Source organism: Eleutherodactylus coqui, chromosome 12 (assembly GCF_035609145.1).
Source record: "Eleutherodactylus coqui strain aEleCoq1 chromosome 12, aEleCoq1.hap1, whole genome shotgun sequence".
NCBI lineage: Eukaryota > Metazoa > Chordata > Amphibia > Anura > Eleutherodactylidae > Eleutherodactylus > Eleutherodactylus coqui.
This window is the reverse complement of record NC_089848.1, coordinates 118,249,020-118,272,297: the sequence shown is the minus strand read 5'-3', so window position 1 is coordinate 118,272,297 and position 23,278 is coordinate 118,249,020. Positions and strand designations below refer to the sequence as shown.

At 50.6% G+C, this 23,278-nt stretch overlaps 1 protein-coding gene across 1 annotated transcript; it reads left to right on the top strand.

Annotated features, from left to right (window-relative positions):
- Window positions 1-12,227: 12,227 nt before the first annotated feature.
- MYD88 (MYD88 innate immune signal transduction adaptor) lies at window positions 12,228-22,954 on the top strand. The gene is made up of 6 exons (XM_066585789.1): window positions 12,228-12,492; window positions 17,781-18,207; window positions 18,342-18,437; window positions 20,027-20,207; window positions 20,294-20,385; window positions 22,231-22,954. Exons 2-6 carry the CDS (start codon window positions 17,892-17,894, stop codon window positions 22,380-22,382), a joined length of 837 nt encoding a protein of 278 aa, XP_066441886.1. The 5' UTR covers window positions 12,228-12,492; window positions 17,781-17,891; the 3' UTR covers window positions 22,383-22,954.
- Window positions 22,955-23,278: the final 324 nt, after the last annotated feature.

The following is a 23,278-nucleotide window of genomic DNA, read 5'->3' as shown; positions in this document are numbered from 1 at the left end:
AGACATATAGTAGTGCCTGTGATATAAGGTCTGACGCCCCCTACAGGCAGCTCCTCCATCACTACTACTCAGTACTATACATATAGTAGTGCCTGTGATATAAAGTGTGACGCCCCCTACAGGAGCTCCTCCATCACTACTACTCAGCACTGGACATACAGTAGTGCCTGTGATATAAGGTGTGACGCCCCCTACAGGAGCTCCTCCATCACTACTACTCAGTACTAGACATATAGTAGTGCCTGTGATATAAGGTGTGACGCCCCCTACAGGAGCTCCTCCATCACTACTGTTCAGCACTAGACATATAGTAGTGCCTGTGATATAAGGTGTGACGCCCCCTACAGGCAGCTCCTCCTCCATCACTACTACTCAGCACTATACATATAGTAGTGCCTGTGATATAAGGTGTGACGCCCCCTACAGGAGCTCCTCCATCACTACTACTTTGCACTAGACATATAGTAGTGCCTGTGATATAAGATGTGACGCCCCCTACAGGAGCTCCTCCATCACTACTGCTCAGTACAAGACATATAGTAGTGCCTGTTGTATAAGGTGTGACGCCCCCTACAGGAGCTCCTCCATCAATACTTCTCAGCACTAGACATATAGTAGTGCCTGTGATATAAGGTGTGACGCCCCCTACAGGAGCTCCTCCTCCATCACTACTACTCAGTACTAGACATATAGTAGTGCCTGTGATATAAGGTGTGACACCCCCTACAGGAGCTCCTCCTCCATCACTACTGCTCAGCACCAGACATATAGTAGTGCCTGTGATATAAGGTGTTATGCCCCCTACAGGAGCTCCTCCATCACTACTACTCAGCACTAGAGATATAGTAGTGCCTGTGATATAAGGTGTGCCGCCCCCTACAGGAGCTCCTCCATCAATACTTCTCAGCACTAGACATATAGTAGTGCCTGTGATATAAGGTGTGACGCCCCCTACAGGAGCTCCTCCTCCATCACTACTACTCAGTACTAGACATATAGTAGTGCCTGTGATATAAGGTGTGACGCCACCTACAGGAGCTCCTCCATCACTACTACTCAGTACTAGACATATAGTATTGCCTGTGATATAAGGTGTGACGCCCCCTGCAGGAGCTCCTCTATCAATACTTCTCAGCACTAGACATATAGTAGTGCCTGTGATATAAGGTGTGACGCCCCCTACTGGAGCTCCTCCTCCATCACTACCACTCAATACTAGACATATAGTAGTGCCTGTGATATAAGGTGTGACGCCACCTACATGAGCTCCTCCATCACTACTACTCAGTACTAGACATATAGTAGTGCCTGTGATATAAGGTGTGACGCCCCCTACAGGAGCTCCTCCATCACTACTGTTCAGCACTAGACATATAGTAGTGCCTGTGATATAAGGTGTGACGCCCCCTACAGGCAGCTCCTCCTCCATCACTACTACTCAGCACTATACATATAGTAGTGCCTGTGATATAAGGTGTGACGCCCCCTACAGGAGCTCCTCCATCACTACTACTTTGCACTAGACATATAGTAGTGCCTGTGATATAAGGTGTGAAGCCCCCTACAGGAGCTCCTCCATCACTACTGCTCAGTACAAGACATATAGTAGTGCCTGTTGTATAAGGTGTGACGCCCCCTACAGGCAGCTGCTCCATCACTACTGCTCAGCACCAGACATATAGTAGTGCCTGTGATATAAGGTGTTATGCCCCCTACAGGAGCTCCTCCTCCACTACTACTCAGCACTAGACATATAGTAGTGCCTGTGATATAAGGTGTGCCGCCCCCTACAGGAGCTCCTCCATCAATACTTCTCAGCACTAGACATATAGTAGTGCCTGTGATATAAGGTGTGACGCCCCCTACAGGAGCTCCTCCTCCATCACTACTACTCAGTACTAGACATATAGTAGTGCCTGTGATATAAGGTGTGACGCCCCCTACAGGAGCTCCTCCATCACTACTACTCAGTATTAGACATATAGTAGTGCCTGTGATATAAGGTGTGACGCCCCCTACAGGCAGCTCCTCCTCCATCACTACTACTCAGTACTAGACATATAGTAGTGCCTGTGATATAAGGTGTGACGCCCCCTACAGGAGCTCCTCCATCACTACTAATCAGTACTAGACATATAGTAGTGCCTGTGATATAAGGTGTGACGCCCCCTACAGTAGCTCCTCCATCACTACTACTCAGTACTAGACATATAGTAGTGCCTGTGATATACGGTGTGTCGCCCCCTACAGGCAGCTCCTCCTCCATCACTACTACTCAGTACTAGACATATAGTAGTGCCTGTGATATAAGGTGTGACGCCCCCTACAGGAGCTCCTCCATCACTACTACTCAGTACTAGATATATAGTAGTGCCTGTGATATAAGGTGTGACGCCCCCTACAGGAGCTCCTCCATCACTACTACTCAGTACTAGATATATAGTAGTGCCTGTGATATAAGGTGTGACGCCCCCTACAGGAGCTCCTCCATCACTACTACTCAGCACTAGACATATAGTAGTGCCTGTGATATAAGGTGTGACGCCCCCTACAGGAGCTCCTCCATCACTACTACTCAGTACTAGACATATAGTAGTGCCTGTGATATAAGGTCTGACGCCCCCTACAGGAGCTCCTCCATCACTACTACTCAGCACCAGACATATAGTAGTGCCTGTGATATAAGGTGTGACGCCCCCTACAGGAGCTCCTCCATCACTACTACTCAGTACTGGACATATAGTAGTGCCTGTGATATAAGGTGTGACGCCCCCTATAGGAGCTCCTCCATCACTACTACTCAGTACTAGACATATAGTAGTGCCTGTGATATAAGGTGTGACGCCCCCTACAGGAGCTCCTCCATCACTACTACTCAGCACTAGACATATAGTAGTGCCTGTGATATAAGGTGTGACGCCCCCTACAGGAGCTCCTCCATCACTACTACTCAGCACTAGACATATAGTAGTGCCTGTGATATAAGGTGTGACGCCCCCTACTGGAGCTCCTCCTCCATCACTACTACTCAATACTAGACATATAGTAGTGCCTGTGATATAAGGTGTGACGCCCCCTACAGGAGCTCCCCCATCACTACTACTCAGCACTGGACATATAGTAGTGCCTGTGATATAAGGTGTGACGCCCCCTACAGGAGCTCCTCCATCACTACTACTTAGTACTAGACATATAGTAGTGCCTGTGATATAAGGTGTGACGCCCCCTACAGGAGCTCCTCCATCACTACTACTCCGCCCTAGACATATAGTAGTGCCTGTGATATAAGGTGTGACGCCCCCTACAGGAGCTCCTCCATCACTACTACTCAGCACTAGAAATATAGTAGTGCCTGTGGTATAACGTGTGACGCCCCCTACAGGAGCTCCTCCATCACTACTACTCAGTACTAGACATATAGTAGTGCCTGTGATATAAGGTGTGACGCCCCCTACAGGAGCTCCTCTATCACTACTTCTCAGCACTAGACATATAGTAGTGCCTGTGGTATAAGGTGTGACGCCCCCTACAGGAGCTCCTCCATCACTACACTCAGCACCAGACATATAGTAGTGCCTGTGATACAAGGTGTGACGCCCCCTACAGGAGCTCCTCCATCACTACTACTCAGCACAAGAGATATAGTAGTGCCTGTGCTATAAGGTGTGACGCCCCCTAAAGGAGCTCCTCCTCCATCACTACTACTCAGCACTAGACATATAGTAGTGCCTGTGATATAAGGTGTGACGCCCCCTACAGGAGCTCCTCCATCACTACTTCTCAGCACTAGACATACAGTAGTGCCTGTGATATAAGGTGTGACGCCCCCTACAGGAGCTCCTCCATCACTACTTCTCAGCACTAGACATATAGTAGTGCCTGTGATATAAGGTGTGACGCCCCCTACTGGAGCTCCTACTCCATCACTACTACTCAATACTAGACATATAGTAGTGCCTGTGATATAAGGTGTGACGCCCGCTACAGGAGCTCCCCCATCACTACTGCTCTGTACTAGACATATAGTAGTGCCTGTGATACAAGGTGTGACGCCCCCTACAGGAGCTCCTCCATCACTACTACTCAGCACTAGACATATTACTGCCTGTGATATAAGGTGTGACGCCCCCTACAGGAGCTCCTCCATCACTACTTCTCAGCACAAGACATATAGTTGTGCCTGTGATATAAGGTGTGACGCCTCCTACAGGAGCTCCTCCATCACTACTACTCAGTACTAGACATATAGTAGTGCCTGTGATATAAGGTGTGACGCCCCCTACAGGAGCTCCTCCATCACTACTACTCAGTTCTAGACATATAGTAGTGCCTGTGATATAAGGTGTGACGCCCCCTACAGGAGCTCCTCCATCACTACTTCTCAGCACAAGACATATAGTAGTGCCTGTGATATAAGGTCTGACGCCCCCTACAGGCATCTCCTCCATTACTACTACTCAGTACTATACATATAGTAGTGCCTGTGATATAAGGTGTGACGCCCCCTACAGGAGCTCCTCCTCCATCACTACTACTCAGCCCTAGACATATAGTAGTGCCTGTGATATAAGGTGTGACGCCCCCTACAGGAGCTCCTCCATCACTACTACTCAGCACTAGACATATAGTAGTGCCTGCGATATAAGATGTGACGCCCCCTACAGGAGCTTCTCCATCACTACTTCTCAGCACTAGACATATAGTAGTGCCTGTGATATAAGGTGTGACGCCCCCTACAGGAGCTCCCCCATCACTACTACTCAGTACTAGACATATAGTAGTGCCTGTGATACAAGGTGTGACGCCCCCTACAGGAGCTCCTCCATCACTACTACTCAGCACTAGACATATTACTGCCTGTGATATAAGGTGTGACGCCCCCTACAGGAGCTTCTCCATCACTACTACTCAGTACTAGACATATAGTAGTGCCTGTGATATAAGGTGTGACGCCCCCTACAGGAGCTCCTCCTCCATCACTACTACTCAGCACTAGACATATATTAGTGCCTGTGACTTAAGGTGTGACGCCCCCTACAGGAGCTCCTCCATCACTACTACTCAGCACCAGACATATAGTAGTGCCTGTGATATAAGGTGTGACGCCCCCTACAGGAGCTCCTCCTCCCTCACTAGTACTCAGCACTAGACATATAGTAGTGCCTGTGATATAAGGTGTGACGCCCCCTACAGGAGCTCCTCCTCCATCACTACTACTCAGTACTAGACATATAGTAGTGCCTGTGATATAAGGTGTGACGCCCCCTACAGAAGCTCCTCCATCACTACCACTCAGTACTAGACATATAGTAGTGCCTGTGATATAAGGTGTGACGCCCCCTACAGAAGCTCCTCCATCACTACCACTCAGTACTAGACATATAGTAGTGCCTGTGATATAAGGTGTGACGCCCCCTACAGAAGCTCCTCCATCACTACCACTCAGTACTAGACATATAGTAGTGCCTGTGATATAAGGTGTGACGCCCCCTACAGAAGCTCCTCCATCACTACCACTCAGTACTAGACATATAGTAGTGCCTGTGATATAAGGTGTGACGCCCCCTACAGGAGCTCCTCCTCCATCACTACTACTCAGTACTAGACATATAGTAGTGCCTGTGATATAAGGTGTGACGCCCCCTACAGGAGCTCCTCCTCCATCACTACAACTCAGTACTAGACATATAGTAGTGACTGTGACATAAGGTGTGACGCCCCCTACAGGAGCTCAACCATCACTACTACTCAGTACTAGACATATAGTAGTGCCTGTGATATAAGGTGTGACGCCCCCTACAGGAGCTCCTCCATCACTACTACTCAGCACTAGACATATAGTAGTGCCTGTGATATAAGGTGTGACGCCCCCTACAGGAGCTCCTCCATCACTACTACTCAGCACTAGACATATAGTAGCGCCTGTGATATAAGGTGTGACGCCCCCTACAGGAGCTCCTCCTCCATCACTACTACTCTGTTCTAGACATATAGTAGTGCCTGTGATATAAGGTGTGACGCCCCCTACAGGAGCTCCTCCATCACTACTACTCAGTACTAGACATATAGTAGTGCCTGTGATATAAGGTGTGACGCCCCCTACAGGAGCTCCACCTCCATAACTACTACTCAACAATGAACATATAGTAGTGTCTGTGATATAAGGTGTGACGCCCCCTACAGGAGCTCCTCCATCACTACTACTCTGTTCTAAACATATAGTAGTGTCTGTGATATAAGGTCTGACGCCCCCTACAGGAGCTCCTCCATCACTACTACTCTGTTCTAAACATATAGTAGTGCCTGTGATATAAGGTGTGACGCCCCCTACAGGAGCTCCTCCATCACTACTACTCAGTACTATACATATAGTAGTGCCTGTGATATAAGGTGTGACGCCCCCTACAGGAGCTCCTCCTCCATCACTACTACTCAGCCCTAGACATATAGTAGTGCCTGTGATATAAGGTGTGACGCCCCCTACAGGAGCTCCTCCATCACTACACTCAGTACTAGACATATAGTAGTGCCTGTGATATATGGTGTTACGCCCCCTACAGGAGCTCCTCCATCACTACTACTCAGCACTAGACATATAGTAGTGCCTGTGATATAAGGTGTGACGCCCCCTACAGGAGCTCCACCTCCATAACTACTACTCAGCAATGAACATATAGTAGTGCCTGTGATATAAGGTGTGACGCCCCCTACAGGCAGCTCCTCCATCACTACTACTCAGCACTAGACATATAGTAGTGCCTGTGATATAAGATGTGACGCCCCCTACAGGAGCTCCTCCATCACTACTACTCAGCACTAGACATATAGTAGTGCCTGTGATATAAGATGTGACGCCCCCTACAGGAGCTCCACCTCCATAACTACTACTCAGCAATGAACATATAGTAGTGCCTGTGATATAAGGTGTGACGCCCCCTACAGGCAGCTCCTCCATCACTACTACTCAGCACTAGACATATAGTAGTGCCTGTGATATAAGGTGTGACGCCCCCTACAGGAGCTCCTCCATCACTACTACTCTGTACTAGACATATAGTAGTGCCTGTGATATAAGGTGTGACGCCCCCTACAGGAGCTCCTCCATCACTACTACTCAGTTCTAGACATATAGTAGTGCCTGTGATATAAGGTGTGACGCCCCCTACAGGAGCTCCTCCATCACTACTACTCAGTACTATACATATAGTAGTGCCTGTGATATAAGGTGTGACGCCCCCTACAGGAGCTCCTCCTCCATCACTACTACTCAGCCCTAGACATATAGTAGTGCCTGTGATATAAGGTGTGACGCCCCCTACAGGAGCTCCTCCATCACTACACTCAGTACTAGACATATAGTAGTGCCTGTGATATATGGTGTTATGCCCCCTACAGGAGCTCCTCCATCACTACTACTCAGTACTAGACATATAGTAGTGCCTGTGATATAAGGTGTGACGCCCCCTACAGGAGCTCCTCCATCACTACTACTCAGCACTAGACATATAGTAGTGCCTGTGATATAAGGTGTGACGCCCCCTACAGGAGCTCCTCCTCCATCACTACTACTCAGCCCTAGACATATAGTAGTGCCTGTGATATAAGGTGTGACGCCCCCTACAGGAGCTCCTCCATCACTACTACTCAGCCCTAGACATATAGTAGTGCCTGTGATATAAGGTGTGACACCCCCTACAGGAGCTCCTCCATCACTATTACTCAGCACTAGACATATAGTAGTGCCTGTGATATAAGGTGTGACGCCCCCTACAGGAGCTCCTCCATCACTACTACTCAGTACTATACATATAGTAGTGCCTGTGATATATGGTGTTACGCCCCCTACAGGAGCTCCTCCATCTCAACTACTCAGCACTAGACATATAGTAGTGCCTGTCATATGAGGTGTGACGCCCCCTACAGGAGCTCCTCCATCACTACTACTCAGCACTAGACATATAGTAGTGCCTGTGATATAAGGTGTGACGCCACCTACAGGAGCTCCTCCATCACTACTACTCAGTACTAAACATATAGTAGTGCCTGTGATGCAAGGTGTGACGCCCCCTACAGGAGCTCCTCCATCACTACTACTCAGCACTAGAGATATAGTAGTGCCTGTGATATAAGGTGTGACGCCCCCTACAGGAGCTCCTCCATCACTACTACTCAGTACTAGACATATAGTAGTGCCTGTGATATAAGGTGTGACGCCCCCTACAGGCAGCTCCTCCATCACTACTACTCAGTACTAGACATATAGTAGTGCCTGTGATATAAGGTGTGTCGCCCCCTACAGGAGCTCCTCCATCACTACTACTCAGTACTAGACATATAGTAGCGCCTGTGATATAAGGTGTGACGCCCCCTACAGGAGCTCCTCCATCACTATTACTCAGCACTAGACATATAGTAGTGCCTGTGATATAAGGTGTGTCGCCCCCTACAGGAGCTCCTCCATCACTACTACTCAGTACTAGACATATAGTAGTGCCTGTGATATAAGGTGTGACGCCCCCTACAGGAGCTCCTCCATCACTACTACTCAGTACTATACATATAGTAGTGCCTGTGATATATGGTGTTACGCCCCCTACAGGAGCTCCTCCATCACTACTACTCAGTACTAAACATATAGTAGTGCCTGTGATGCAAGGTGTGACGCCCCCTACAGGAGCTCCTCCATCACTACTACTCAGCACTAGAGATATAGTAGTGCCTGTGATATAAGGTGTGTCGCCCCCTACAGGAGCTCCTCCATCACTACTACTCAGCACTGGACATATAGTAGTGCCTGTGATATAAGGTGTGACGCCCCCTACAGGAGCTCCTCCATCACTACTACTCAGTACTATACATATAGTAGTGCCTGTGATATATGGTGTTACGCCCCCTACAGGAGCTCCTCCATCACTACTACTCAGTACTAAACATATAGTAGTGCCTGTGATATAAGGTGTGACGCCCCCTACAGGAGCTCCTCCATCACTACTACTCAGCCCTAGACATATAGTAGTGCCTGTGATATAAGGTGTGACGCCCCCTACAGGCAGCTCCTCCATCACTACTACTCAGTACTAGACATATAGTAGTGCCTGTCATATAAGGTGTGACGCCCCCTACAGGAGCTCCTCCATCACTACTACTCAGTACTAGACATATAGTAGTGCCTGTGATATAAGGTGTGACGCCCCCTACAGGAGCTCCTCCATCACTATTACTCAGCACTAGACATATAGTAGTGCCTGTGATATAAGGTGTGACGCCCCCTACAGGAGCTCCTCCATCACTACTACTCAGTACTATACATATAGTAGTGCCTGTGATATATGGTGTTACGCCCCCTACAGGAGCTCCTCCATCACAACTACTCAGCACTAGACATATAGTAGTGCCTGTCATATAAGGTGTGACGCCCCCTACAGGAGCTCCTCCATCACTACTACTCAGCACTAGACATATAGTAGTGCCTGTGATATAAGGTGTGACGCCACCTACAGGAGCTCCTCCATCACTACTACTCAGTACTAAACATATAGTAGTGCCTGTGATGCAAGGTGTGACGCCCCCTACAGGAGCTCCTCCATCACTACTACTCAGCACTAGAGATATAGTAGTGCCTGTGATATAAGGTGTGACGCCCCCTACAGGAGCTCCTTCATCACTACTACTCAGTACTAGACATATAGTAGTGCCTGTGATATAAGGTGTGACGCCCCCTACAGGCAGCTCCTCCATCACTACTACTCAGTACTAGACATATAGTAGTGCCTGTGATATAAGGTGTGACGCCCCCTACAGGAGCTCCTCCATCACTATTACTCAGCACTAGACATATAGTAGTGCCTGTGATATAAGGTGTGTCGCCCCCTACAGGAGCTCCTCCATCACTACTACTCAGTACTAGACATATAGTAGTGCCTGTGATATAAGGTGTGACGCCCCCTACAGGAGCTCCTCCATCACTACTACTCAGTACTATACATATAGTAGTGCCTGTGATATATGGTGTTACGCCCCCTACAGGAGCTCCTCCATCACTACTACTCAGTACTAAACATATAGTAGTGCCTGTGATGCAAGGTGTGACGCCCCCTACAGGAGCTCCTCCATCACTACTACTCAGCACTAGAGATATAGTAGTGCCTGTGATATAAGGTGTGTCGCCCCCTACAGGAGCTCCTCCATCACTACTACTCAGCACTGGACATATAGTAGTGCCTGTGATATAAGGTGTGACGCCCCCTACAGGAGCTCCTCCATCACTACTACTCAGTACTATACATATAGTAGTGCCTGTGATATATGGTGTTACGCCCCCTACAGGAGCTCCTCCATCACTACTACTCAGTACTAAACATATAGTAGTGCCTGTGATGCAAGGTGTGACGCCCCCTACAGGAGCTCCTCCATCACTACTACTCAGCACTAGAGATATAGTAGTGCCTGTGATATAAGGTGTGACGCCCCCTACAGGAGCTCCTCCATCACTACTACTCAGTACTAGACATATAGTAGTGCCTGTGATATAAGGTGTGACGCCCCCTACAGGCAGCTCCTTCATCACTACTACTCAGTACTAGACATATAGTAGTGCCTGTGATATAAGGTGTGACGCCCCCTACAGGAGCTCCTCCATCACTATTACTCAGCACTAGACATATAGTAGTGCCTGTGATATAAGGTGTGTCGCCCCCTACAGGAGCTCCTCCATCACTACTACTCAGTACTAGACATATAGTAGTGCCTGTGATATAAGGTGTGACGCCCCCTACAGGAGCTCCTCCATCACTACTACTCAGTACTATACATATAGTAGTGCCTGTGATATATGGTGTTACGCCCCCTACAGGAGCTCCTCCATCACTACTACTCAGTACTAAACATATAGTAGTGCCTGTGATGCAAGGTGTGACGCCCCCTACAGGAGCTCCTCCATCACTACTACTCAGCACTAGAGATATAGTAGTGCCTGTGATATAAGGTGTGTCGCCCCCTACAGGAGCTCCTCCATCACTACTACTCAGCACTGGACATATAGTAGTGCCTGTGATATAAGGTGTGACGCCCCCTACAGGAGCTCCTCCATCACTACTACTCAGTACTATACATATAGTAGTGCCTGTGATATATGGTGTTACGCCCCCTACAGGAGCTCCTCCATCACTACTACTCAGTACTAAACATATAGTAGTGCCTGTGATGCAAGGTGTGACGCCCCCTACAGGAGCTCCTCCATCACTACTACTCAGCACTAGACATATAGTAATGCCTGTGATATAAGGTGTGACGCCCCCTACAGGAGCTCCTCCATCACTACTACTCAGCACTAGAGATATAGTAGTGCCTGTGATATAAGGTGTGTCGCCCCCTACAGGAGCTCCTCCATCACTACTACTCAGCACTGGACATATAGTAGTGCCTGTGATATAAGGTGTGACGCCCCCTACAGGAGCTCCTCCATCACTACTACTCAGTACTATACATATAGTAGTGCCTGTGATATATGGTGTTACGCCCCCTACAGGAGCTCCTCCATCACTACTACTCAGTACTAAACATATAGTAGTGCCTGTGATGCAAGGTGTGACGCCCCCTACAGGAGCTCCTCCATCACTACTACTCAGCACTAGAGATATAGTAGTGCCTGTGATATAAGGTGTGTCGCCCCCTACAGGAGCTCCTCCATCACTACTACTCAGCACTGGACATATAGTAGTGCCTGTGATATAAGGTGTGACGCCCCCTACAGGAGCTCCTCCATCACTACTACTCAGTACTATACATATAGTAGTGCCTGTGATATATGGTGTTACGCCCCCTACAGGAGCTCCTCCATCACTACTACTCAGTACTAAACATATAGTAGTGCCTGTGATGCAAGGTGTGACGCCCCCTACAGGAGCTCCTCCATCACTACTACTCAGCACTAGAGATATAGTAGTGCCTGTGATATAAGGTGTGACGCCCCCTACAGGAGCTCCTCCATCACTACTACTCAGTACTAGACATATAATAGTGCCTGTTATGTAAGGTGTGACGCCCACTACAGGCAGCTCCTCCATCACTACTACTCAGTACTAGACATATAGTAGTGCCTGTGATATTAAGGTGTGACGCCCCCTACTGGCGGCTCCTCCTCTCTCACCAATTCTCATCATTTCCCACAATATTGCTCAATCCTCGGTGACTTCCTGCATCTGGGCGCAGTCCATTACTGATTGGGGGGAGTTTGTCCACTAAAGTCCTGAAAATCTGTATGAGAAGTGTCTGAGCTCGTCCTCCCGGTCACACAGGAGCAGCAGACCCGGAGGAGCAGGACTGGGCGGCTGGGGATTTAGTTCGGTCACTATTTATGTATAAATGTGCACTTTGTTCTCCCCTATGACTGGCAGTGGGCGAGTCCCGGTTGGGCCAGTTTCAATTCAGAGTTGGAGAGTTGCTGAGTGCGGCGGGGCGAGAAGAGATGAAAGCTGAGTGAAGGGGGCACAGGTGAGTGTGAGGAGGGGGGAGAGGAGATGAAAGGTGAGTGTGAGGAGGGGGGAGAGGAGATGAAAGGTGAGTGTGAGGAGGGGGGAGAGGAGATGAAAGGTGAGTGTGAGGAGGGGGGAGAAGAGATGACAGGTGAGTGTGAGGAGGGGGGAGAGGAGATGACAGGTGAGTGTGAGAAGGGGAAAGAAGAGATGACAGGTGAGTGTGAGAAGGGGAAAGAAGAGATGACAGGTGAGTGTGAGGAGGGGGGGAGAGGAGATGACAGGTGAGTGTGAGAAGGGGAAAGAAGAGATGACAGGTGAGTGTGAGAAGGGAAAAGAAGAAATGACAGGTGAGTGTGAGAAGGGGAAAGAAGAGATGACAGGTGAGTGTGAGAAGGGGAAAGAAGAGATGACAGGTGAGTGTGAGAAGGGGAAAGAAGAGATGACAGGTGAGTGTGAGGAGGGGGGAGAGAAGAGATGACAGGTGAGTGTGAGGAGGGGGGAGAGAAGTGATGACAGGTGAGTGTGAGGAGGGGGGAGAGGAGATTAAAGTTGAGTGTGAGAAGAGGAAAGAAGAGATGAAAGGGGAGTGTGAGGAGGGGGGGAGAAGAGATGAAAGGGGAGTGTGAGGAGGGGGGAGAGGAGATGAAAGGTGAGTGTGAGGAGGGGGGAGAGGAGACGAAAGGTGAGTGTGAGGAGGGGGGAGAGGAGACGAAAGGTGAGTGTGAGGAGGGGGGAGAGGAGATGAAAGGTGAGTGTGAGGAGGGGGGAGAGGAGATGAAAGGTGAGTGTGAGGAGGGGGGAGAGGAGACGAAAGGTGAGTGTGAGGAGGGGGGAGAGGAGACGAAAGGTGAGTGTGAGGAGGGGGGAGAGGAGACGAAAGGTGAGTGTGAGGAGGGGGGAGAGGAGACGAAAGGTGAGTGTGAGGAGGGGGGAGAGGAGACGAAAGGTGAGTGTGAGGAGGGGGGAGAGGAGACGAAAGGTGAGTGTGAGGAGGGGGGAGAGGAGACGAAAGGTGAGTGTGAGGAGGGGGGGAGAGAGGAGACGACAGGTGAGTGTGAGGAGGGGGGGAGAGAGGAGACGACAGGTGAGTGTGAGGAGGGGGGGAGAGAGGAGACGACAGGTGAGTGTGAGGAGGGGGGGAGAGAGGAGACGACAGGTGAGTGTGAGGAGGGGGGGAGAGAGGAGACGACAGGTGAGTGTGAGGAGGGGGGGAGAGAGGAGACGACAGGTGAGTGTGAGGAGGGGGGGAGAGAGGAGACGACAGGTGAGTGTGAGGAGGGGGGGAGAGAGGAGACGACAGGTGAGTGTGAGGAGGGGGGGAGAGAGGAGACGACAGGTGAGTGTGAGGAGGGGGGGAGAGAGGAGACGACAGGTGAGTGTGAGGAGGGGGGGAGAGAGGAGACGACAGGTGAGTGTGAGGAGGGGGGGGAGAGAGGAGACGACAGGTGAGTGTGAGGAGGGGGGGAGAGAGGAGACGACAGGTGAGTGTGAGGAGGGGGGGAGAGAGGAGACGACAGGTGAGTGTGAGGAGGGGGGGAGAGAGGAGACGACAGGTGAGTGTGAGGAGGGGGGGAGAGAGGAGACGACAGGTGAGTGTGAGGAGGGGGGGAGAGAGGAGACGACAGGTGAGTGTGAGGAGGGGGGGAGAGAGGAGACGACAGGTGAGTGTGAGGAGGGGGGGAGAGAGGAGACGACAGGTGAGTGTGAGGAGGGGGGGAGAGAGGAGACGACAGGTGAGTGTGAGGAGGGGGGGAGAGAGGAGACGACAGGTGAGTGTGAGGAGGGGGGGAGAGAGGAGACGACAGGTGAGTGTGAGGAGGGGGGGAGAGAGGAGACGACAGGTGAGTGTGAGGAGGGGGGGAGAGAGGAGACGACAGGTGAGTGTGAGGAGGGGGGGAGAGAGGAGACGACAGGTGAGTGTGAGGAGGGGGGGAGAGAGGAGACGACAGGTGAGTGTGAGGAGGGGGGGAGAGAGGAGACGACAGGTGAGTGTGTGGAGGGGGGGAGAGAGGAGACGACAGGTGAGTGTGTGGAGGGGGGGAGAGAGGAGACGACAGGTGAGTGTGAGGAGGGGGGGAGAGAGGAGACGACAGGTGAGTGTGAGGAGGGGGGGAGAGAGGAGACGACAGGTGAGTGTGAGGAGGGGGGGGGAGAGGAGACGACAGGTGAGTGTGAGGAGGGGGGGGGAGAGGAGACGACAGGTGAGTGTGAGGAAGGGGAAGGAAGAGAGGGCAAGTGAGTGTGAGGAGGGGAAAGAAGAGAGAGCAAGTGAGTGAGTGGAGGAGGGGGGAGAGGAGACAGGAAAAGTGAGGGTGAGCAGAGGTCCAAGGAGGTAAGTATGAATGTAGTGTGAGTATGAGCGGAGGTGCAGACGTGTTCAGGATGTGTATTTGCTGTGTATTTTGCGCCCGTCTGCTCGCGCCGTGGATGGCGGAGTGCAGAGAGAGGAACGGTTGTGTGTATTAAGGCCGGTGTCACACGAACGTATGTGCATGGCGTTTTGCGTGTGCCCTCCGCAGTATTGGGTCGGTCTCGGATTATTGAGCTTGAATTGCGGGATCTGTGATCGTTGCCCGCACGGACTATCCGCAGCCTTCCAAGAAGCAGAACATTGGCGCGTCCGACCACATGAGTGGACAGTGATTGCGATTACCACTTGTGGAAATTATATCGCAGCATGTTCTATTTTTGCGCGGATGGCTTCCATTGAAGTCCGACCCGTGGCCCTGCCGCAATTACCATTGCATAAAGGTCGCAAACTCCGTGTCCGCGCCTAGCGACGGAGCGGGGGAAAAAAGACTAGAAAAAGAAATCTGCACTGCGCCTATACAACGGCGAGCCGGACCATCCGCCATACAGGTAGACTCAGGTACTCGCGGACGCCGGCCGGGGACCGAGCCGGGTACTGCTGTGGGCTCTCATAGGCTCCCGGAGGCAGCTACCGGCCTCATTGCTTATTTCACTGAATTGGCGCGCGGTTACACTTATTTGTGCGCACAAATTATAGTAAAACACACCCATTCTTCTGCAAATACATAATGCCCATTGTGTAAATAGGTGGCGCAGATGCGCTTACGCCCGTGTGACACTGGATGTAGGCCATATTTACAAGGCAAGTTTCATGCGTGCGTTCTGTGGAGCGCGATGCCCGGCCGTGAAACTCAACTCGATGTCGCTCTCGCCAATGTGGGATTTACCTGCGGATGCCGCCGGTTTTCTTCATAAACTCCTCCCATCCCTTCATGTAAAGGTGCGCTCTTCTGACGCAGGAGGGGGGGATGGGTGTGAGGAAGGCTGGTAGGTCCCTTATACACGGCCGATAACTCGTTCGTTCTGCTGTATCCAGTGTAAACACCCCGACAGAGCGACAAGCGAGAATACGTCCGCCCCTCGTTCGCCTTTCTGTTTCCGCATGCAGTAAGCTAACGGAGGGATTGGCCCGTGTGAACAGGCAGGCATTTGTGAACTGCCTGTTTACTGTGAATGGAGGTGGGTTGGCCGGATCGCTGCCCGGCTGCTCTGTTCACTGGAATGACCCTCGCTGGGACGACGGTCGGGCATCTGCACCAACAGGTCGCCTGGGTAAAAGGTCTCTGAGGGAGGGAAGGAGACGACGGAGGGGGTTCGACAAGACGTGAGTAGGACCGAGGCGATACTTCAGTGTTGGATTAGGGATTCTGGTTAAACTCCCTGAAATGACTGCTGCTGGTCTGAAGGAGCCATCCGCCACCCCTGTGACCTCCGCCATCTGCTGCCCGTTGGCTCCCGCTCCCTCCCACACAGCGGCGTTTTCCATATGGCCTCCATAACTGTTGAGTACTACCTTACCCATAATGCACTGCTACTATCCTTAGGCAGTACGAGGCTCCTGAGTTCTACAGTCCCTACCGGTGCTCCCGCGGGATAAGACTTTACGCATGTGTAATACCGACGAGCTGGTTTGGGATGAACGCGCATGCGCAGTCCAGTGCATGAAGAGTCAGTGCGGTCATCCTGGGGGGGGTATTACCTGCCGTTGTGGTCCCTCTGATTGGCCGCTCCCTCGCTCTGTTTTCACTCATCCAATGTTCCCACCACGCTTTTCTAACTACCTAATACACACTGTGTACTGCTCTCCAATTGGCCAACACTGATCATGTGAGTGACTCTGGCCAATCAGAGAGCAGATATGGTGCGTCAGTACTCTAACACTACCAGTGCACTGTGGGGACTAAGTAGTCAGAAGACTATGGTGGCCATCTTGGATGACCAAAAATGGGACCTGGAACTGACGGATTAGAGGACTGTGGCACAGAAGACCAACACCAGGTAATAGATCTGCCCCCTCCTCTACAAGACCGGATCTGGACCGGATTTCACCCTGGGACCAGAGAGTTGCTTTAAAGGATTTTCCCTGGAAACCCCTATCGTTGCCTTATCCTCATCAATGCTTGATTGGCCGGGTCTGCCGCTCGGGACCGATCAGCTGATTGTGCACCCACTGACAATGCTGCAAATACACCGGCTCCGACCCTTGTGTAGTGGCCGGCGCTTGTAACTGCAGGCAGGGATCTCATTGAAATCAATGGGTTCTATTCACTGCATATTGCAAGCGCAAATACGTCCGTGTGAAGCCGGCCTAAGAGGACACAATAAACCGTATCCGTGTGCACGGGCGCCAACTTGGATATAGAGCTGCGGATCCTGGATTCCTCATGTTTATCCAGATACGGGGGCGCTCTACATGATTAACCCTTCTCATGCCACTTCTGCGCCGCAGGCTTCCCACAGATATGAAGATGACACTGCGGCTCATATTCTAATCGGCCACGGACGTATCAGATTGTGTGTCTCAATACGGACACCATATTTGACATATATTGCATTGCTCCTCTGTATACCCCTCTGACGGGGGGAGGGGCACAGCTAGGCACCTGCTTATTAACTCCTGCCGCCCTGCAGTGAATCGCGTGGGACAGGTTAGACGTGCTGAAGAGGCTTCCCGGTTGTGACAGATCTGCAAAGCAGCTTATGAAATATGATGCATCCTGCCAGACAGATGAGGCACGGACCTACAGACGACCGCCCCGCCTGCTGTACTGGTCACGGACTGCGGGGAGGGCCGAACGGCGAGCCCTCGGGTATGTCCGTCAGTGCCATGAATGGAGTACCGACTGTGCCTGCTGTGCCAGCGCTCCATTCATTCTGACCTCATTGCAGAGGAGAAGCGACCCCCAGGTGGGCAGGCGGAGGGGGACACGGACCCCTGCTCTCAAAATATATGTAATTTTTTTTTCTTTTTTAACGATTTCATTCACCTTTCAGGTTTTCTATTCTGAGTGATGAAGAGGCTGAATTTGCATCCCGAGATGAAGGTTTCAGCCATCGGCGGTCAGGATTAAGATTCTCTCCAGTGTACACTCCGGTAGCGCCGCCATGGCTGGTGCGCCCGCTCTGGATGAGGTGGCCATGTCCTCCGTTCCCATGGTGGCATTAAATTATAACACCAGGCAGAGGCTGTCGCTGTACCTGAACCCCGACACGGTGGTGGCAGCAGGATGGACTCTTCTGGCAGAAGAAATGGACTACAGCTACTTGGAGATCAGGAATTTTGAAAGAGTTCCCAACCCGACGCTCGCTGTCCTGGAGGACTGGGAGAAAAAGTGTCCACAAGCAAGTGTGGGGTGCCTCCTGGAGCTGCTGAAGAAGATAGAGAGGCACGACGTCCTGACAGACATCGCTCCACTAATAGGTATGTCTCTTAATACATGGATGAGCAGTCTAATCGCTACCAGATCACCGGTGGTGCGAGATACAGCTGCTTCATACTGCTTGAAGTCTATGTCCCGTCTCGCTCACTGCTGCTTCAATCTCCTTCGTGTTTAGAGTCGGACTGTAAGAAGTATTTGAGGAAGCTGCGTAGCGTGCCACAACCCCTACAAGATGACACGGTGGGCAGCAGCGGGGGTGCCGATCACTCAGGTTTGTGACTGTTTAAAGGGGTTTGTAGTTGTTGAATATAAATCTTCTTTTTTTTTCTTTCTTCCTTAAACGCCATTTTTACAACAATCATTTAAGGGACTTCAGATTCGCCCACTTTATACAGCCGCACATCAGAGGGGATGGCTGTGCTCCAGACTCTGTTACTAACAGCCTTGGCATCAAGCACCGATCGGAGCCGATGAAGTTGGTCCTTGATCGCTTTAACACCTTAGATGCCGTGACTTTGGTTTCCAAGGAGCTTGACTGAAGAAGGGGACTGCCTCTGTCAGCCCACCGGCCACCCATAGGGGGCCGATGCTTTACTATGGCGGTCTACCGGCTTTCTGCCTTTTAGGCCGGTTTGCTTGTCAAAGTAGCATTAACAAGTACAAATGGTTTAGACAAAAAAAGAAAAAGAGAAAAAAAGTCCTCAGCGCTCATATAAATGGATACAGTATGGTAGAAAATATGAATAAGATGAACTTACTTCACGGAGGCGTCTCTAGTGAAGGCGCCCCCAATCCCAGCAGGCGGAGCAGATTACTGTTGGCAGCAGCAAACATAGTTCCAAATGTGTATTTCAGCAGTAGACGCGTTTCGGCCATACAATGTTTTGGCCTTCATCAAGTACATGCATAATACTATGCACCACTAGATGTCACCAGAAAGTAGTCTCTCGTCGGCGATCAGCGCAGGTCTGACTGTTGGGACCCCCACCGACCTTGGGGATGTGGGTCCCAAAGGTCCCTGTGTGAAGGGAGCGGAGGTCCCAGGGGTTGCACCCCCACTGATCATAAAGTCATCCCCTATTCTGCAGAAAGCGAGTAGTTTTATGACTTGGCCCAATCCCTTCAGTTTGTTCTATTAGGAAACGGTATGCAAATTTATCATCAGGAAAAGAGCCGCAGTCGGCAGTTTAGCATCACATGACGCTTCCTCAGCGCCATGAGCAATCAATCTGAAAACTGCGCAGAACAGAGTGAATCAGCCGTCCACAGGCGGCTCTCTGGGGCCTGACCCTTATCAACAACAGATGTTTCCATTCATTGTCTGCAAGCAGAGCTATGGGCGAAAGGAGTCATTACTGCATATCCTTTATTCAGCGCTGCACAACGCAAAACTGAAATAATGGGCTTCATGATGTCTGTTTGCTGTCAGTGAATGAATACATTCTTACGTCTTCTTCCAGCCGGCTGCATATAAAGACCATAGGAGACATCTAACAATTAAAGGGGTTCACATAGTTTTGGGCTCATTTTCATACAATTATATAAAGTCATTATACTCGCGTGACGCTCGACCACCACGTTGGCATCTGACAGGTGACGTCACCCGGCCACTTTCTGTTAACCTGTCAGTTTGGCTTCTAATGTGGAACCCCCTGCGGGTTTACGAGGCTCCCCTGTCTGACCTCCTATGGGCTGCAGCAGTCCTGTGGGTACACAACCCGACGCACATGGTGCCACCAGTGTTGGGGGTGCTTCAGTTATAACTAACAGACTTGGATGATGGCTGTAATAATGAAGAATAGATCTATTGTTGTGATGCCGTCCTAAATAGAAGTAATTGTCTGGTTTTACATCTCGCAGGTGAAGTACCGGAAAGCTTTGATGCGTTCATCTGCTACTGTCCGCAGGATATTAAGTTTGTGCAGGAGATGATCTGCCGATTGGAGCAGACCGACCATCGACTGAAGCTGTGTGTGTCCGATAGGGACGTTCTCCCGGGAACATGCTTGTGGTCTATAAGCAGTGAGCTCATAGAGAGGAGGTAAGATTGGCGCGCCTCTCCAGGATGGCGCCGGTCACGTTCCACTGATTACATAAACTCTGATCACTGTCACGTTTACTTTGCAGGTGCAGGAAGATGGTGGTCATTATATCCGATGATTACCTGGACAGTGCCGAATGTGATTTTCAGACCAAATTTGCCCTCAGCCTTGGACCAGGTGTGTATTTATGTGACTAATCCGTGGCGTCATTGGTATAAGGGCGCCTTACAGACTGCGGTCATCTGCTCTGATTGCCAGGTGGCACCTGGACTAAACTTCTTCTTGATGTGCGCCTTACAAGTGTCTGCATGTAGCAGGCTTGGGAGCTGAGACTACTACATACACAGCGAGTGTCGGTCACTTTTGACAGCTGGCATCCGCCAGCAACAGCCACGATCAATATTTGTGTTAATTGTGGCTGTCAGCTCTTTAAATGTTGCTGTCCTTTTCTGGCAGCAGCATTTAAATGCCGTCATCGACTTTCGGGATCCCCAATTGCCTCCTCACAATAATCCTCTTGGAATGGTAGAGTTGGAAGGGTCCTCCGTGGTCATCGGGTCCTCCGTGGTCATTGGGTCCAACTCCCTGCTCAGTGCAAGATTCACTACATCACCCCAGACAGATGTCTGTCTGGCCTCTGTTTGAACACTTCCATTGAAGGAGAACTCCCCACTTCCTGTGGTAACCTGTTCCACTCATTGATCCCCCTCACTGTCTAATATCTAATCTGTGTCTTCTCCCTTCCAGTTTCATCCCATTGCTTCTAGTCTTTCCTTGTACAGATGACAATAGGGCTGATCCTTCTGCACTGTGACAGCCCTTCAGATATTTGTAGACTGCTATTGAGTCTCCTCTCAGCCTTCTCTTCTGCAAGTTAAATATTATATTGAATGTACTACCTTAACTATAATTTGGTATCCCCGTAATCGCACGAAGCCATATAATGAAGATAACGTGTCTTTTTTTCTTTACGGCACCGCGAGTATCATTAAAGCCAACGGCACTACCAGTGGCTCCATGGCATTTCTTACAATTCCTCTCAGTTTTCCAGCAGATTATACGGTAGATAAAATGGTACCATTTTTAAAAATAGACCTCCCCCCCCCCCAAACTACAAGCCCTCCTGCAGGAACGTAACCTAATGGGAGTTAGGATTTCTAGAAAAGGGAGAGGAAAAAAACACGGGAAAACACAAGGGATTCAGTAGCCGCTCCAAGTGCCGCCTGGGACATGGCAGGGATTTCCATGTGGTTAGAGCAGAACCGCTGTGCCTGCAGGCCTCCTGAGGGGGCGCTCACACAGCGCTGTATAACACAATGTCTCATTCTGCTCGCGGGTTCCATGACGGCTGCAGAAAACAGCGCTGTGACAGAATCGCCGTACGGAAACAGATGGGGGTATTCACTTGTATTGTGACCCAGACACGACTGGTGTAGTGAACCGCCCAAATACAAGGGAAACAAATGAAACCTTGTAAAAGGGACACAAGGGATGTCTGTTTCACAACACAAGTGAGCAGCGCTATTTGTTGCCGTACGGGGATTCGGTCACATTGCGGTTTTGTGCAGCTACCGAGGCACTCGCGATCAGAATGGCGCGGCGCGTTCCATTCCCTGTGTGAGCGCTCAGCAGGAGGTCCGACTTACAGAAGAACGAGGTACCTTTTAAAAGTGACTTACTGTCAACAATGTTACTCTTTGTTTTCCTTTTTGATGTCCTGATCTCCGGTCACTGCGGCCGGCCGGCCGGTTCACATGCAGTAGCGCTGATGCAGAGAATGCGGCGGTTCTGTAGCGGCTCCATGTGTTTCGGTTAGCCTTATTGAGATGAATGAGGCCGTCGTGGAAACTTCTGCAACAGATCTGGTGCATGTGAACGGACGCCGATAGGCTTCATGGTTATCGGGGGATAGACTCGCCGTCCGCTGTACGATGGATCCGCCATAATCATGTCCAGTGACACTTGCCGGATGCAAACCCATAAGAGAAGTCTCACCTCGGCTTTCTTGTCTTTCTCCTGCAGGGGCTCGTGACAGACGGCTGATCCCAGTCAAATATAAGCCTATGAAGAAGCCATTTCCCAGCATCCTTCGCTTCATTACTGTTTGCGACTACACCAACCCCCATATCCAGAGCTGGTTCTGGGATCGACTCGCCAAAGCCCTTATGAAATGAGGAGTAATGAGGTTCTGCTTATTTCCAACATTGACCTGGGTTATGTATTTAAAAAAAAAAAAATCCCCCTTGCTGTGCCCATAGAATATAATTGGTCACGGGCATACTTCTGGCGGGCATACTTGTGGCGGGCATACTTCTGGCCACGTTGATGGGAATGTAACGCTTTGTGTTTCATACATTTTAATTTATACATTTTTTTTATTTTTTTGGTTCTCCAATTTATGGTAAAGCATAACTTTATTTACCCCCTTAACCTCCTATGACGGGTAGGTTGTCATGTAGGGAGGTATGGAGTGAGCTTGTTCCGTATCTAGTGGTTGTCAGCTGTTTCTTACAGCTGACCGCTGCTGGCGAGGGCTGACGTTGCAGCTAGCTCTGATGCCGATCATTACATTTAAGCAGCTAGCTGGAAGGGGGGGGCCTTTCGCTCTTTGCCACACCTTCCCCCAGTGATGCCATCTTTGGGTGCTGATTAGAGATGAGCGAGCGTACTCGGAAAAGCACTACTCGCTCGAGTAATTGGCTTTATCCGAGTATCGCTGTGCTCGGGTCTGAAGATTCGGGTGCCGCTGCGGCTGACAGGTGAGTCGCAGTGGGGAGCAGGGGAGAGCGGGCGGGAGAGAGGGAGAGAAAGATCTCCCCTCCGTTCCTCCCCGCTCTCCCCTGCAGCTCCCCGCTCCGTGCCGGCACCCGAATCTTCAGACCCGAGCACAGCGATACTCGGATAAAGCAAATTACTCGAGCGAGTAGTGCTTTTCCGAGTACGCTCGCTCATCTCTAGTGCTGATAGGTTGCCTTGGGCCTTGTGAAGACTCCCAGGCCTGCCTGTTGCCAGTGTCAGTACTTAATAGGCTGCAGTATTGCAGTATATTGAAGTATTGCACTATACAATC

Excerpts from the sequence above, each read along its gene's own strand:
- MYD88 (XM_066585789.1), top strand. The coding sequence starts at position 17,892 with ATGGCTGGTGCGCCCGCTCTGGATGAGGTGGCCATGTCCTCCGTTCCC. Across the intron at positions 18,208-18,341 it reads AGACATCGCTCCACTAATAG|AGTCGGACTGTAAGAAGTAT; the intron begins GTATGTCTCTTA and ends CTTCGTGTTTAG. Across the intron at positions 20,386-22,230 it reads TGCCCTCAGCCTTGGACCAG|GGGCTCGTGACAGACGGCTG; the intron begins GTGTGTATTTAT and ends TTTCTCCTGCAG.